Source organism: Mizuhopecten yessoensis, unplaced genomic scaffold (genome assembly GCF_002113885.1).
Source record: "Mizuhopecten yessoensis strain PY_sf001 unplaced genomic scaffold, ASM211388v2 scaffold4631, whole genome shotgun sequence".
NCBI classification, from domain to species: Eukaryota; Metazoa; Mollusca; class Bivalvia; order Pectinida; family Pectinidae; genus Mizuhopecten; species Mizuhopecten yessoensis.
In genome coordinates, this window is record NW_018405643.1 from 284,024 (window position 1) to 302,053 (window position 18,030).

At 36.6% G+C, this 18,030-nt stretch overlaps 2 protein-coding genes across 4 annotated transcripts in view; one reads left to right on the forward strand and one right to left on the reverse strand.

The window, feature by feature from the left end:
• Positions 1-1,678: 1,678 nt before the first annotated feature.
• LOC110449520 lies at positions 1,679-16,080 on the reverse strand. 3 transcript variants are annotated; one of them, XM_021496438.1, is made up of 6 exons: positions 15,207-16,080; positions 13,962-14,036; positions 7,869-7,956; positions 7,061-7,182; positions 3,739-3,897; positions 1,679-2,849 (listed from the first exon to the last, which is right to left on the reverse strand). In XM_021496438.1, exons 1-6 carry the CDS (start codon positions 15,292-15,294, stop codon positions 2,314-2,316), a joined length of 1,068 nt encoding a protein of 355 aa, XP_021352113.1. In that variant the 5' UTR covers positions 15,295-16,080; the 3' UTR covers positions 1,679-2,313. The 3 variants fall into 3 exon arrangements, with proteins under 3 accessions (XP_021352113.1, XP_021352114.1, XP_021352115.1); XM_021496439.1 differs by having other exon boundaries at positions 15,211-15,287; XM_021496440.1 differs by lacking the exon at positions 15,207-16,080 and adding an exon at positions 15,028-15,171.
• LOC110449518 (beta-1,3-galactosyltransferase 2-like) overlaps positions 12,548-18,030 on the forward strand; it is a 94,430-nt gene continuing 88,947 nt past the window's right edge. The window contains exon 1 of the mRNA XM_021496436.1: positions 12,548-12,631. The gene's annotated coding sequence lies outside the window, so the exon portion shown is untranslated. The remainder of the gene's footprint in view (positions 12,632-18,030) is intronic.

Consider the following 18,030-nt stretch of genomic DNA (forward strand, 5'->3'; position numbering starts at 1 on the left):
TTTATACGCCCGTCAAATTTGACGGGAGTATTATGGTATGGCGTTGTCCGTTCGTCCGTCCGGCGTAAACTTTTGTTTGTTCGGCAATCTGGGATTCTCCTCCTACATTTTTCGACCGATCTCTTTAAAACTTGGTATTCCGTCTTTGCGTATTGAAGAGTTATCTTCTCTTGGAAGCAGGTATTGATTGTTACGTCATTGATTTGTGTGAGAAAATTATGTCGTTTTCTCAAAAATTGATGACGTTCCTCTCACAAACAAGTGACGTAACAATCAATACCTGCTCCCAAGAGAAGATAACTCTGCAATACGGAAAGACGGAATACATTATATCATGATGTGAAGTTGTGTCGCCCTTAAAAGAATTTTGATTCGACAATTTTTCCAAAAGTTATAGCCCTTTGTTCATTTTAGTATTTAATTTTTTGTCCGGGAAACTCCACCTACATTTTTTGACAGATTTCTTTGAAACTTAGCAGGTTAAAAACTCAAGATATGTTGTTGTGTCTCATCGAAAAGAATTCTGATTCGACGATTTTTGCAAAAGTTATTGCCCTTTGTTCATTTCAGTATTTGATTTTTGTCCGGCAATCCCCTCCTACATTTTTTCAACTGATCTCTTTGAAACTTGGTATATATTATAATCATCATATGAAGTTGTCTCTCCCTTAAAAGAATTTTGATTTCATAATTTTCCCAAAAGTTATTGCACTTTGTTCATTTCAGTATTTGATCTTTTGTCCGGCAACCTCCTCCTTCATTTTTTGACAGATTTCTTTGAAACTTAGTAGGCTAAATGACCATGATATGTTGTTGTGTATTTTTATCCGGAGATTTTCTCGTACATTTTTATAGCGTATCAGCTAACCACTCTTTGAATGATGCAGATCTTATTTCAATGTAAGAAAGTATATAACACTATAATGGCATTCGACGGGCGTATATTGTTCTGCCCCGCGGTACTCTTGTTACACAATAGTACATAAAGGTGGGTACAAATTAGGGGAGGAGGAGGGTAACTGATTTGTTAAGGATATTTTTCAAAATGTCAGCATGGAAAAAATTCTGCACAGGTCTAGTGACTTTAGAACACCAAAACATCACGTGACTACTTCTATAGGGATGGACTAGTTTAAAAAGTTATCCTCCATTCGTAACCAACTAAATATAACAAATAAAAGTATCTTATACTAACCAGATAATATAAATCACTTTATGCATTGCATAAATACAATTATATGATCGTGTTTAGTCTGCACTAAACCCAACAGCACACATAGGTTATACTCTGCTATGTTTTTTGTCGATAAAATAACAAACACTTGAATTGTCGAAAATGAGCATTTATTCTAAATGCCAGAAATCGAACTTAGTAACACATTTATGAATTATTTCTATGTTAATAAACTGACAGTATACCAACCGGAAGTGCTACACACACCTACTCTACAACGTCATATTACATAATCGTCACTTCCGTTTACTTAACTAACAACTGCACAAACTACTCCACCGCATATTTCTGAACATTTTCTTCGAGTTTGTAAATATGGCTTATAAAACGTTTTTTGTTACACGACCAATAACTGTTTCCATGTGACGTTTTGATGACTAGTACGGTATGCACTCTGTCACCTTCATCAGACAAATGAGCGGTTTAGCGTATGAACACAAAGGTGTAAAATGTGTCCACAAATCGATGTCGATCCGGCTGCGCTGTAAGCGTATGTACAACAGTTGTTATATATGTACCGAATTGACTCGATGCAGCTACGTTTTGTCTGATGAAGGTGACAGAGTATATATACCATAATAGTCATCGAAACGTCACAAAGAAACACGTATTGGTTGTGTAACAAGAAACTTTTCATACTCCAACGCATGTCTGAACCAATCTTGGAAGAATTCGTCTTTTAAGATTGTTTTTGAACGTGAAGCGGAGGATTTGGGAGATCCTTTCTTTTCCTTAATCAAGTGTTGGTCCAAACAGAAGAAAATACAACGTATCTATTTAGCGTGCTGGATCTTTTGTATAATAATAAAAAGTAGTAATCTAGTGACAACAAATATTGCAGACTTCGTCGATTAAAGATACAGTTAAAAACACTTCAATTACTACATTGTGGATGTAAAAGATACCGTAAATATCCGTAAAAGTAGTCACCGTGATTCGATACAGCACTTTTTTCCATATGCTAACTGTCATACATCACGGTGTCTAACCGCGCCCGGGACGTTCCCGGTACTCGCTCAAGTCTCGCAAGGACGGAAACATTTTAGAAAAAACATTCACATAAAATGTCAACAGCGCAGTCATGATTGTAGATAAGGTTCCGATGTACCTGGAGATGAGAACGCGGGATACGCTGGAGGAGGGGACATTGGAATCGGTGACGTCACATCCTCTTGCGCGCGCTCCCTATACGTGGGAGGAGGAGAAATGACCCGAGAAAACTCCTCCTCCACGATGTCCTCGTACGCTGGTAGTTTTCCGGGGGAGGGGTCCTGTACCTCATACACGGGAGGTTTGGTCGGTTCCAGATTCGTCCGGTTGATTTTTTGTTCCTGCTTTATTCTGTTAGTCCGAAACACAATATGATATATGCTGGAGCTATTACTGTCACGATTAGGGTTTTCCCAGAGACGGGGCGGAGATACCCTGTCGCCATTCTGTCTGAAGGCGCTGGACGATTGCTCATCCATGCTGTAGTTTTGTATAGGATGAATAGTGGACGGGTCTCTGTTAATCACTTTTTTCTTTTTGGTGCAAACACAACAGCAACACATCACTATCCAGACGATAGCTATTCCGCCTGCTATCCCCGCAAGTGCTGAGCTCCACATTTCATCTGCCAAAAAATCGATCACATTTGATGAAAGATGATAAAACCTATTATTTTAGTCAAGTGGTACTCCGTAACGCCAGATGACCAAATTTCCTTCATTTCAGACACTACTACAATCTGTACATAAAGTATAAATGTCCCATCCTTTTGTATACAGGATTATACAACACAACCAGTGAAATGTTAGTGTTTCTTGATTACTAGCATGATATCTGTACTGATATACCCTGGCTACATCTAACAAATGACTGGTGCATTTAAAGCGTATGTACACGTGTACACCAAGGTTTAACAATCGGGAACTGTCGGCCCTTTCCGTAAACGAGAAAAATACCGAGAATACACTCGTATTTTCTCGTTTACGGAAAGTGTCGACGGTTAATTACCGATTGCAAGGTTTAATATATGTACAACTTGGCAATATAATAGCAATTGGATTCGGCTATGCTTTAAGCGTAAATACACAAAGTTGTTATTGATGTACGAAAAACAGATCAAATCGACAAATGGGTCCGGCTATGCTTTGTTTAACACCGATCAATTACATGTATACATATTATCAACCGTGCTTGTAATTAAAACGTCACACATTCAAATTTAACGGGCGTTTCTGTATGATCATGTATATACAATCTATATCTGCAAGCCCGAGGAAAATGTTTCGTCAAATCTTTCCTAGATATATGAACAACATTTATTTTACCAAAAAATATGAAATAGATTTTCCATCTAATCCTACACGAGGCAGATATAGACTGAGAGAAGTAGTACATATGTAGGGAGAGAGCCATGACGAAATTCATGTTCATTAAAGCTTGTGCTACTCAACTACAGTTTGACGGTTTTAAACATTGCAAACATTTATTTTGTTTCTACGAGTGGGAATACCTACCTTCTGTGCTTTCGCTCTGACGGTACCCGAGTTTAAACCCGGTGCCTGTTCCTGTCCTGCCCGTCCGGAAACGTAGAAAGGCTTCGTCAGACGTCGTCTTGATGGTGGTGGAGTTTGTCTGACAGAACCGACCCAATGACTCGTCACGGGGGTGACCGCCTGTGTGGAAAATCAAAGAGATTTGTTGCGAACGTTACGTAGGGAAACATGTAATGAACATTTCACGAGGGAACAGTACACAAGTCACGTGATGGTAACACGTATAGCACGCGTCGCGTTAGGGAATAACAAGTTGTGCGCATGTCACATGGAGCGAAAAGGATGATGTAAATGTATGTAGGAAGCTCATACCAAAAGTCAAAAACCCATGATGCATATAAATGTAGGTCTTGAAATCATTTGGGCAAGATGCGGTGTGAAAACCTATAGTTTCTTCCGATGGATTTTAATTCGCAACTCTTAATACCTAGAATGAAGATGGTATTTCCGTTTTTGTCTATAATGTTGCTATGGGTTTCGTATCTCGTGGGCCTGTTTATACATTATGAGTCACGGTCAAAGAGCGTTTCAAAGTTGCGACTTTTGCAAGGATCGGAAATTCAAAACATCATAACTTTGTGTTCAGATGGGATTTTTAAAACAGAATTTACATTTCATCTTCAAGTTTTATTCAAACTTTGGGCCATTGGCCCATCAGTATACAAAACATTTTTTTTTAAACAAATCATGGACAATGTACAGAGGATGAAAACAATCATATTCCATTATAATACCCTTAATTTGTTTGCCTCATATATGAATTTTCCTAGTATACACAATTCTTTAATATTATGGACACTCAATAACTGGACGACTTTAAACACAGATGGTTTTTTCCAATAATAGCTTTTGATAAAACGAGATCTGAGATTTTGGAATTTAGAACAGACCAATAAAAAATGAAATTCGTCCTCTAATTCAGAGGGGGAGTTACACTGTTTACAATATCTACGTTCTCTAGGTATATTATTATACCTTCCAAGTATATCTTCAGTACAACACTAATCAGAGTTTACACAGAGTTCAGATAGTTAGTCTAACACGTTTAATAATGATCGATATATCTCATGTGCACATGTTTACATGTTTATATAGTTAATTCAATATTATATTAACATAAATGCACACCTGCACCACATATTCCAATTAAAATACACGAAGAGCAATGTGTTGGCATGTTTAAGTGACACCCGCTGATCAGCCAACCGGAACTATTTCGTTTGTTGTTTTGTTGCTGGGATACTAATGGCAATACACAGATCTTCTCTGCAGTTTATGGCTGTTTAATTGAAGTGGTGGAAGATTATAGGCACTAAACAAACGGTGACATTTTCTTTTAGGCAAAATTTTAAGATCGAACGCATGATTTTGAACCTCTCTATTGAAATGAAATATATTTTGTACATCTGAAAATGGCAACCCTTCAAACATCTTTGTTTTACACAAAAACGGCAATGTCCAACATTTGATCTGTCTCTTACGAATTGCATCTAGATGATACTTCTTGTTTTTACTGCCACAAGACTAACAACAGGTATACACAGATTTACGATCCCACTCTATTGTATACATCCGCGAAATGATGTCGAAACTAGCTTGAGTTACTTATCTTCTGCTTTACAGAAAAATTAACTGTGGAAGCTTTGCGACTGCATGCAGAAACAACCAGTAGATTATCATTTTTAAATGTATCTCTTCCTTTATTTATGAAATAAATCATTACAATATTTTGAACTTTTCGGGGGGAAAGTCAACCCAGTTCCTAACAAATATACAAAATTTACCTTTATAAGATACTCGATAATAAGTGATATTTTGATAAATGTCAGCCGAATCGATGGCGATTACTTCATTTCAATAATCGACAAAATAATTAAAGAATAACACGGCGTCCTTAATTCTAGTCCCATTGTTACATACCTTTAAGCATTGAACTGTTACCAGATGCAGTATACAGTCGATATGAATTCAATTTGGGTGACATATAAATAGAATGTCGCCCGTTAGGGCGACATGAATTTTTATCTGTGACCCAAATTGCATATATATCGACTGTATACTGCATCTGGTAACGGTTCAACGCTTATATTTACATTTACATGTATATAGTTTGTTTTGTATAGTAACTGAAGCAAAAATACGTTTGAATTTCCCGCTTATCATATCAGTGACGTCAGTAAGTTCAAATCCCAGAACAGCCGACATTGAAAACCACACGCACATAAAATGGTTTGAACACAAACTTAACTTTATTATTTATTTCATATGAGTGTGTATATGTTGAAAAGTTGTTAATAATTGCATAACTTCTGCTTGTTTGAAATTAAAGCTGTTTTTTCGCGCATTGATAGATTACATGTATTTTGAAGTGATGCGGCGCTGAACGGACTTGATTGTTTCCTCGGAAACGCTTATGTTTCCTTCGACTGGAATATTACGTTATTTTCAGAAGCATATATACTCGGAAATGCTTAATTAGAGTGGTCCTTTCAGTAGGTGATAACGATTCCAAGGACATTTCGTTTGAAATAGATTCAATGTCTAATCGGTCAGATTAGCATCGCTACTCAGACGACGTTCACAGGGGCTCGGTTTCGTTATTTTGAGTAATGGATGACATCACTGAAAAACCACAACACTTAAAAAGGTATTTATACACATTCTAAAACCTTGTCGATACCCTCGACTTTTACAAGGTTTTAGAAATGCTGAATTTTAGTGTTGTGGTTATTCACTGATGTTATGCATAACTCAAAATCTCGTAACCGATCCCCTGTGTGATGACGATGACAAAATTGGTAATTTCGTATCTAGAATGGCGCTTACAATAATTTTGTGGTACCTACTCATCTTATAATAAATTTATATTATCATAATTTGTCAAGTTGCTTTATTTTTTTGCGATGACCTATATTGCTAAATGCTGACGAACCCAGAATGTTTTCCGACTATACAGTAGGCCTATTGATACCGAAAGTATCGGGCGGCCATGTTTGTTTACCTTGTACCAGCTGTATTCCTACACTGGCCGTATCGCTGTAAATTGTAGTATACAGTCTCATATACTGCAATTTGGTTTACTAACGACATATAGGCAAATGCAACACAGAATGTAAATATAGATTTATGGCCGTGAGGCCAATGATCTTCAGAAGATATACAACTTTAAACCTAGCACGTAAAAAAACAGAGCATTGGTTTAAAGGATAACAACACCTGGTGAAGCGTTTCAGTTCTTAATTTTGTTTAACCAGTCTAAATTTCAGGAAGCGGAAATACGTACCATCTCGTACTTCAAGGTAGTCGACACAGCTTCCGGATTGGCCTTCAAGGTCCACGTGCTCCAGTGTGATGATGATTACCCTGTCCTCTTCTGCTATGATCCGACGACACCAGTTGACGTCACTGTAATGTACATCGTTCAAGTCTTCAAGTAATTTAATGTAATATTTTAAGTTTTTCGGGGTTTAGCGTCCCAAGGTCAATAACGGAAACAGAGAGAATATAGGAAAAAGAGGAAAGAAAGAGAAGGTAGGGAAGGTAGGGCGGAAAAAACAGCTTCGAAGTGTTTGGCAATTGCGGTATCAGATACATTCTGATACGTTGTATCTCCCTTGTCCTTTAAGTAGAAGACACTGAAGGAAAACCCGATTATGCATTGGCTCCACATTACTCGCCTCTTACGATACACAGGCAGGGGAACACAGTAGGTCTATTCTCGGTTTCTCGAATGTCCCTTAAACAGATCTAGAAGACATGGAAGAAACCATCCCAATTCTTTGGGAAGCCCAACATTAGTCGCCTGTTACGGTTGGTTACCAGCGTTGGGATCCTGTAGCCGTACAGGAGTTTGTTGTTTGTCGCGTTTACCGCGATCCAAACGGTTGAACCGGTTGGACCAGTGTTGTTCGTTTATGACATAAGATCGGACTTATAGTAATCTGATGCTGCTTTCAGACGAACCTCGTCAAAGCTTGGATAAACATAATTTGCAGGTTCGCCAGGGCTTTACCCGAAAACGTTACTATTAAAAACAGACAAAATGATTGTTCCGCATCTTGTAGCAGCCCTTACAGTTTAGAACAACTCACTTTGAATAGGACCCATAAGATGGCGATTCCAGGACCCTATAGTTGTCGTCTGCTATCAGCTTTGTCGAGACGCATCGCTGTCCAAATCCTTAATTCAACAGAAACAAATGACGAGCAATGAGAGGGTAAATCACATCCAAAGACAACCCTTAAATCAACACCAATAACAACCGGAGTTGTATGGGGAGGGGGTATATCACAGTCGGTAGAGTGCCCGCCGACGTCGGAATGTGATTTCATTTACATGTATAGGAAGACAATTTACCATTGTTTCTTAAATCCAGCTGTTTGAAATGCAGTACGTTATCCTCCGGTTCGGGCATAACGGTTTATCTGCTTTAGTATTCAATTTATGTGAAAGTAAAGTACCTCACAGAAAAATGCGCTCGAGTAGGAACAAGGGGGAAATAGCTATAGCCTGTATGGTTTTATATATTAAGAAAAAAAATCTTCTCTATCGACGTAAATTAATCTAAAATCAATCACACAAAGCCTGAATAATAATTACAGTGACGAACCGTGGTGTTTCTTTGTTATAGTCCAGATAAGTGTATTTAATAGACCAGAGCATTGCTATCGATCACCTAGTTAATAATAAAGGTAGAACGTGACATACAGACATGTACGACAATTGACGAACATTGCCAAGCATATAAGCTTACGTCGGTACTACATATCGACCGGTTTACGACGAGGCAACACGTACATATGAGACTCTAACTTCAAAACAGGCCATACACTGTATTACTTTAGGCAATGTGAGACAAGATAAATGATGTCTTACTGAAGACCAGTATTTCTGGAGATGAAATTTTCAGGAAACAGGAAGGACACTCTACCTTGCGGACCATTATTTCGCCTTATACTCTCAATCGGGAATCGTCGGCACTTTCCGTAAACGAGAAAAAAAAATCGGAAAGTGTCGACGGTTTCCGATTGAGATTCACTTAATATTGTTTCAAAACTGTTGTTTTGTTTAGTTTAAACATATTTTATTGCCAAGCAAATGGATTGGGCACAAGTTATCAAACTTATATTAAGCCCTTTCCTAGAAAATTACAAGCATATATTTACAATAGTACAACAAGATGGCAGAATTAATATACATATATACTATTTCATTTTTAAATGCTTTAATTTATAAAATGAAATTATAAGAGAGAGACAGAGGGAGAAAATGGGGGGAGGGGGAAGGGAGAGGGGGGAGAGGGGGAATAATAGTCTGTAATTGTAATACATACATCCTCATCATTATTAATGTATTGACATATAGTATCTGCCTCTTAGAGAGAGTGGATATTATGGTTCAATTGAGAGAGAGAGAGGGGACAAGGGGGGGGGGGGGGGTGGGTGTTACTAGAATATGTTAGAGTCACGAATGTATTGCTGAGTATGCATGAATATCGTTATGTTTTCCTGTTCCGAAAGAGATGTATCTCCAAATAAAAGTAGATTTAAATTAAGAGGCATGTATTCATTCAGTTCACGATAAAGCTTAATTCTTTGTTCGTTATATTTTTCCTATCACCATAGAAAAAGGGTTTGGTACAAGCGGCAAGTTTACGTCTTGAATGGCGTTTCTAAATGATGAAAACGTGGCACTACGTCGTATACTAGTAGGTAACTGGTTCCACAGTCTAACAGTAGAAGGAAAAAAAGGATATGTTAGATAATTAAAGTCTATTGTTAGGTAGGTTGTAGTTTTCAACGTTTCGAAGATTATAGTGAGAGTTAACGACAAGGGAAGGGAGTAGATTGTTGAGATAGTTAGGAGCTATATTATTGTGGATTTTAAAAAATAATTGAAGTTTTCGACGGGATCTCCGATGGGCAAGAGAATCCCATCCAGTTTCATTGTATATAGATTGTCTACTTATAAACGACGGTAAACCAGTGACAATACGTCCAGCTTCAAGTTGTAATTTTTCGAATTTGTCTGAATCAGTAATAGAACAACCATCCCAAAGTTCACAACAATATTCTAGAATAGGAAGTATAAATGTTCTATAATTTTATTCAGTGTACGTCGGTTCAGGATATATTTCAATTTACGGAGGACGCTTAATTGTTTAACTACTTTTTTACATATATTATCAATGTGATAGGTCCATTTACAGTTAGCATTGATGAATACTCCCAGATGCTTATGGTTTTCAACAAATTCAATACTTACAAGTTAATTTCAATGAGGTGATCAAGATCAATATTAGAAATAAGTAAAGCCTCTGTTTTTGCAGGATTGAATTTGACAAGCCACTTATCTGCCCACAATTGTATATTTTCGAGATCATCATTATTTTTTTGTTCAATTACTTGTGGTGATTTATCCTAATACAAAAGAGAGGTGTCATTAGCAAAAAGTTTTGATAGACTTTCTATATTATCTGGTATGTCATTAATATATAGTATAAACAGCGATGGGCCAAGAACCGAACCCTGAGGTACTCCTGCATTTGTGCTCTTAACAGAAGATCTACTATTTCCAAGTCACTTCCAGTCCCCTATGCCACACTCGATCAAACGCCTTAGAAATATCACAAAAAATTAGACAAGTTGGCTGTTTTTTTTCAAGATTGTCGCACATAGTATGATATATTTCTATAAGCTTGTGTACAAAATAATGACCTGGTTGAAAACCTGACTGATATTTATATATGAGAGAATTATCTAAAAGGTAGTTATGTAAATATTTAGCGACTAATCTTTCGAAAACTTTACCAATAGTACTTAGTAGTGCAATAGGTCTATAATTTGAAGGGTCTTGTTTATCGCCCTTTTTAAAAAACGGCATAACTAGAGCATGTTTCCATTGTTTGGGAAAAGATCCAGTTTCCAAAGATGAGCGAAAGATCAATGAAAGAGGATAAGCAACTGAATTAGAGGTATTCTTTAGCATGGTATGACTAATAGTATCCTTTCCTACAGCTTTACCGATTTTTAATGTCTTAAGAATGTCGATAATGTCATTAATATTAAACGGTATGTCTGAAATGGTCGAGTCTGTTCTAGGTTCTATAACAGGTACGTCAATGTTAGTATCGTCTAGAGTAGATATTGAAACAAAGTAATCGTTTAGTATATTAGTCTTTATGTCGTCATCGTCTTCTATATTTCCAGTCGCACTCCTTAACGGCGGTATACTATTAGATGTGTCGGATGATTTTATTAACCTGCGGACTAGTTTCCAAAAGTTTCTAGGATTTGTATTCACTGCATAAATAATTCTTTTGTCCTTTTTTTCAGATTGTTTACACCATTTCGTTGTTTCCTAAAGTTGTTCAAATTATTTGGAGTGCGATTGGATTTATATTTTTGGAGAAGTCTGTTTCTTTTCCTTATTTCACGTCTCAGGTCAGAGTTAAACCAAGGTTGGTCATTAGGTCTAATTGTAACAAATTTGGAAGGAATACAATCGTCAGCTAATTCTAAATATCTAGATGTAAAAATGTCACACATATCGTCCGGAGAATGGATTCTTAAAAAACAGTTCAGCCCAGTCAATTGATAAAAGTAAATTGTTAAACCGTTCGTAATCTGCGTCTTTATAACAAACAAGTTTCCTCTTATAATTTCTTACAATATTTGTCCCCACAGTCAGTTCAACAGATGTTGCTTGGTGGTCCGAAATGTCGCGGTCTATGTCAATTACGTCCGATATCGTAAAATTACACGTGTCTGATAGAAGAACAGGGTCAAGTAGCGTGTTGCACGTGCGTCCAATTCTAGTCGGTCTAGCTGTCGATAACGTTTGTCAGGTGGTAAAAATGTATAATGTCTAGAAGAGCATGGTAATTGTCAACAGTGAGGAGGTCAACATTTACATCCCCTACGATTACAACAAAAGGAGTTTCATTCATGGCTGTTTCCAGAGAAAGACGAAAGTGATTCCAAAATATATGTGTGCAACTAGGAGGTCTGTACACAGTACATAAAAGATACGTCCTGTTGGGAAACTGGATTTCTACCCAAACAACTTCACCTACTTGAAATTCTATATCAAAAGGAGTTTCATTCATGGCTGTTTCCAGAGAAAGACGAAAGTGATTCCAAAATATATGTGTGCAACTAGGAGGTCTGTACACAGTACATAAAAGATACGTCCTGTTGGGAAACTGGATTTCTACCCAAACAACTTCACCTACTTGAAATTCTATATCAAAAGGAGTTTCATTCATGGCTGTTTCCAGAGAAAGACGAAAGTGATTCCAAAATATATGTGTGCAACTAGGAGGTCTGTACACAGTACATAAAAGATACGTCCTGTTGGGAAACTGGATTTCTACCCAAACAACTTCACCTACTTGAAATTCTATATCAAAAGGAGTTTCATTCATGGCTGTTTCCAGAGAAAGACGAAAGTGATTCCAAAATATATGTGTGCAACTAGGAGGTCTGTACACAGTACATAAAAGATACGTCCTGTTGGGAAACTGGATTTCTACCCAAACAACTTCACCTACTTGAAATTCTATATCAAAAGGAGTTTCATTCATGGCTGTTTCCAGAGAAAGACGAAAGTGATTCCAAAATATATGTGTGCAACTAGGAGGTCTGTACACAGTACATAAAAGATATGTCCTGTTGGGAAACTGGATTTCTACCCAAACAACTTCACCTACTTGAAATTCTATATCAATTCTACGACGTGTGCACAGGGAGCCAGAAGTGTAAACATTTATCCCCCCACCCGAAGTTCCACGATCTTTACGGAGCATGTTATAACCATCCAGGAGTATGTCATCGTCTGCTACGGCCATGTCTAGGTGAGTCTCAGTAATACAAATATATCGAAATCACTAGATACATGTTCCAAGTAGGACAACTTATTCCGAAGGCTGCGAATATTTAAATGAAATATAGAGAGGTCTTTATTTTGATCACCAGGGCCAGGATTAGACAAACGAACATTAGTTATCGTAAATCCGAAGAAATCGCAACATTGTCACAAAATTTCAACAATTATTTTTACTTTAATTTAGTAAAATCTTACTTTGAATAAATCTTAACATTGTCAAAAACTTAAATAAGGTGTAATGGCGGTTTTTAAGATAGCGTTACACTTTCAGCGATTCCGTCTTACTTAGTTTAATAAGAAAAGTTATTTTGTAGAACTAAAACATTGTCATTAAAATTAAGCTATTTCCTACGTAGTAAAAAAGTAATTTTGAAACAAATCGTGCATGTTACAAGATACAAGATACAAGAAACCTGATTTAGAGTCGTATTGTGATCTATTATTGCGACAAACATATGCAAGGAAAACAAAATAAATATTGTTTTATCACATGAACAGGATTTATCACAGATAGCTTATACATAAATGTATTAAATCCTATCACAATGAAAGGTAACGTTATCATAGCTCATGTTTCTAGTTTATGGGAAACCCCTTCCTTTAGGGAACTGCAAGTCATGACACTTAAGGAACATTAAAAATAATGAGAATACATTTAATATGAAATTCAAATTCAAATATAACAAAGCAGCGTGAACTCCGATCCCAGATAAGTTATATTAAGAATAAGATACTCAAGAAGACATCATTTAAAAGCTAAAACTTGCATATCTCACTATAAGACTTAGTACAGAGAACCACGAAATTCGATTAGACTAAGTCCGTGATATAACGACTAAGGATCATATCACCATAGAGTGGAATAGAGTACGCAATGCTAATATAGAATAAAAAAATAAATTAATACTGTACACTAATAATATAGTGTGAATTAACAGATGGTACTGAAATCAATAGTATCGATTAGTTCTGTAAAAGTATTGAGTACAGTTTAGTAAAATCGTAATACTGCTTATCAAAATTCAGCAATTATGTCTCTAGTTTTAAGAATGTCATTATAGTCTGACGTCATCAGTATTATCATTGAGCACTAAACGCCTTTCTAAGAATAAGTATGTCTTTACGTCATGGTGACGTAGGCGCGGTCGAGGGTGTTGTATATCAACATATGCGTAATAATACCAACAGACGGACAGGTAAACAGATAACCATTACCACCCATAACCTACCCATTATAATATTCATGTTCGTAATTACCATGATGTGTGATTAAATCAAACTCATACACATGTACTAACCTGCGTGTACACAAATCGATAACACGAGAAGCGTACATCTCCTGGTCACTGACCCAGTCAATCTTCTCATGGTAACTGTGATGAAAGAAAAAAGAATAAATTACATAAATATGTATGATAAAAGCAATATTTGCATCATATAGAACACGTTATCATCAATAGTAATATCGTTTGGATAAACACGGTATTATCAACAGTAATATCGTCTGTGTAAACACGTTATCATCAACAGTTATATCGTCAGTGTAAACACAGTATCATCAACAGTAATATCGTCTGTGTAAACACGTTATCATAAATAGTAATATCGTCTGTGTCAACACGTTATCATCAACAGTAATATCGTCAGTGTAAACACGTTATCATCAACAGTAATATCGTCTGTGTAATCACGTTATCATCAACAGTAATATCGTCTATGTAAACACGGTATCATCAACAGTAATATCGTCTGTGTAAACATGTTATCATCAACAGTCATATCGTCTGTGTAAACACGTTATCATCAACAGGTATATCGTCTGTGTAAACACGGTATCATCAACAGTAAAATCGTCTGTGTAAACACGGTATCATCAACAGTTATATCGTCTGTGTAAACACGTTATCATCAAGAGTAGTATCGTCTGTGTAAACACGGTATCATCAACAGTAATATCGTCTGTGTAAACACGGTATCATAAACAGTAATACCGTCTGTGTAAACACGTTATCATCAACAGTAATATCGTCTGTGTAAACACGTTATCATCAACATTAATATCATGTGTGTAAACACGTTATCATCAACAGTAATATCACATGTGTAAACACGTTATCATCAACAGTAATATCGTCTGTGTAAACACGTTATCATCAACAGTAATATCGTCTGTGTAAACACGGTATCATCAACAGTAATATCGTCTGTGTTAACCCCTAACATCAACAGTAATATCGTCTGTGTAAACACGGTATCATCAACAGTAATATCGTCTGCTTAAACCTAGTATCATACGATCGCCTACGTTTACAATTTACTTAAAATGTTAGCACAATGTAAATTTATGCTATATAGAGACGTTACCTTCCTCTGCTTGTACAAGCACTATCTATCCTCGGTGAAGTTTAATCGATCTTCCATTTAAAATAAATACGATTCTATACAACAAAAATGTCTGACGTCACAAACACACTGAAGCAATCTGCAACGAAGAAGAGAAAATATTGTTTCAAATAGCAGACCACATTAATATATATACTTACGTACGTTTCTGTTTAAGTATGATGAAATTCCATAAGACGACACATTACGAAATGTCCTATATGTTGGCACTTTAACCGGATACCACATATAGCTGTCAATATACCTGTATGTTACTACGTACACGGGTAATCTCTAGCTAATGTGTATAGTGATCTGTCGGGTACCGTGTTCGTGCTATATTTACATACTGGTCATGGATCAGTTTAAAACAAACCCAAACAGCGTAACCTTAGTACAAAGGGGTTCGTGTACGTACATATCGACTCACGAGCCATTGAATCTATACACTTTATCAATAATTTAATTCTACCAGGGTTTGTAGCCGGATATCATTACTGATCCCACCATGTCGTCACTAGTTTTATTCATATCTGTGCATGTGCCTATCTTTGAAAAAAGGTCCGACTGTGTTGACGTTATATAATGATCCCGTTGACATCCATTACAAGTATACAGCTCACTCAGTACATGTACTTTTTACTTGATGAGCACACGACTTGGGATTCCTATATAGCATCCACGTTTGACAGTTTACTGGACCAAATGGTATCAGAAATTTAAAACCTTATATCTCAGTACTCCATCATTGAGCATTCGTAAAGGGTTTCGAATCCGGGTTCGCGTGTCCCTGGTGCACTTTGTCGACAGTATAATGTAACGGGGTAGAATGCCATGCTTGGTGCCTCGAACATACCGCCGTCATCAGACATACATGTACACACATGCACGCGTGTATTACACAGATAGAGGCGTGTCCTTAAATGTACCTCAGCTGTAAATATAACATGAAGACCGATTAAACTAAACCAAATCGAAACCAAAACGTTCGCTGTGCTACGCTTGTAAATTAAATGAATGCTAGAAACTCAAATGTTGTCTTATCTTCGAATTCGTGGTGAATATCAAGAAAGTGTCGATTTGAGTGTTGTGAACTCACCTGATCGCCCGCAACGCATGTTCGACCGTTCAGTGGTCGGTTTTTCAAAGCTGCATTGGTTTAACGAGTCATTCACTCATTTTGTTTCAAAATTTGATTTGTTTAAAGCAATGCAAACAAGAAAAAAGATAAACAGCAAAGCTAAATGTATGAGGTGATATGTTTGAAATAGCTGTGTACCTAAACCATTGCTTAAAACATGAATTATAAATGTAAGAGACGAATTCGCATAACGAAATAAGTAATTATACTGTGTCTTGTGGATCGTTCAACGGGAGGTAACTCGTAAATGTGCTTAACACAGGTAACCTTCGAAAGTATATTTGACATTGGAGTTAATACTTATGACAGACATATAATGCATACTATCTCGCAGGTTCGGCTGGTATGTCAGTCAGATAGCACTATAAAGTCAGCATCAGATCTGCGCTATCACAAGGAGGCAAATACACCTACATGTACCCTGTCTCCGGCACACATACACGCATGCACGCTTACACAATACACATGGAGGCAAGTCCTGAACTGACATTAGCTGTTAATAAGACGTTATCTGAAATGACGCAAACAGCCGAAATTTTACGTGGGAAGATCAATTGATATACTTATGCAGTATTTGACCCAAAAAGAATATATCAAAAGGATTAATTTCATCGTGATGTCGCTTTAACGAGCGGTGTTAACACTTTTGTTGCGTCATCACACGAATCACGAACGTCTATACGTCATCAATGCTAGTACCGTTCTGTATCTGATAACTGCCATTTTATGACAACACCTATACCTCGGAATAACTATCTAAGTTCGTGCCTATACTAAGGTTTTCTCATGTTTTACCAGTGAAGAATGACATTTCACAAGAAGTATTACAATGGCTGCATCGTCACTAAAAAAATATTCGCAAATTTTTGATGTGTGATATAAGACATTTGATTCGTTTACACTTAATACGAGACATTTGATACTCACCCCGACACCTGTTTTTCCCGACAAAGGATTTCTTTGGAGATGAAAACGTGAAACTGACTAATCGAAATGAATAAACTTCAGATAGATAGCGCCGGTACCTCGATCTGCTATGCATTTGTTTAATAAAACGTTTTATATTACATCAAGATAGGTGTAAAATAATCCCATTCTATGTCTTCAAGTCTCTGCGGTCTGGCCTGGGTTATTTTTATGTTTTAACATCAGTCAAAAACAGAAGTACTTATTTTGTATGCCAAGTTTTATACAATAATCTGTATGCAGGCTAACCAAAGGGAGGTAACTCTAGCCCCAGCTCAATTTCACTACGATGTACCAACATTTGTATATTTACATCAGTATTGTTCTAAATATATGTCAAGCCAAAATGGGAAAATATCCTATACCAAATATTACATCATCGATTTATATAAGAAAATCATTTTATCAATATTTGAAATTGATTCCCTTTCATATGAAATTCATATTAATATCAAAACTTATTTCTAGAATGAAAAAAAAAAGACTTTTTTCTATCCTGGCTTGCCATTTAAACATACATACTGTTATTTTTGTTTAAGTCCATGTGATGTTTACGAGACGATTTTAATGTCACATAGTTGACAAAATTAGTCGAGACTACCCGAATGTTGTAAAAGTAACGTTTTTCTAGGTTCGTTTCCTAAATCTTGCACGAGATGGCGAACAGATTGAACGAAGGGAGGTAACTCTGGTGTCTGTTCCTCTTCAACGAGCGTTGATCTAAACCGCTAAAACGTATCGTATTTAATACCAGTTTGATCCATCATTGTTTTTATCAGCAAATGACTGATACAGTAACATATTGTCAGTCGTCACGTGTGGTATGGTCACTTCAACTTTTAGTCACTTTTCAGTTTCTGTACAATTGAAGATCGGTA

Bases quoted from the DNA above. Each gene is read 5' to 3' on its own strand.
- LOC110449520 (XM_021496438.1), bottom strand. From the start codon at position 15,294: ATGTGGTATCCGGTTAAAGTGCCAACATATAGGACATTTCGTAATGTG. The intron at 7,957-13,961 runs GTTAGTACATGT...TGTTGAATTAAG, and splicing joins ATCGATTTGTGTACACGCAG to GATTTGGACAGCGATGCGTC. The intron at 3,898-7,060 runs GTACGTATTTCC...TTTTCCACACAG, and splicing joins CTACCTTGAAGTACGAGATG to GCGGTCACCCCCGTGACGAG.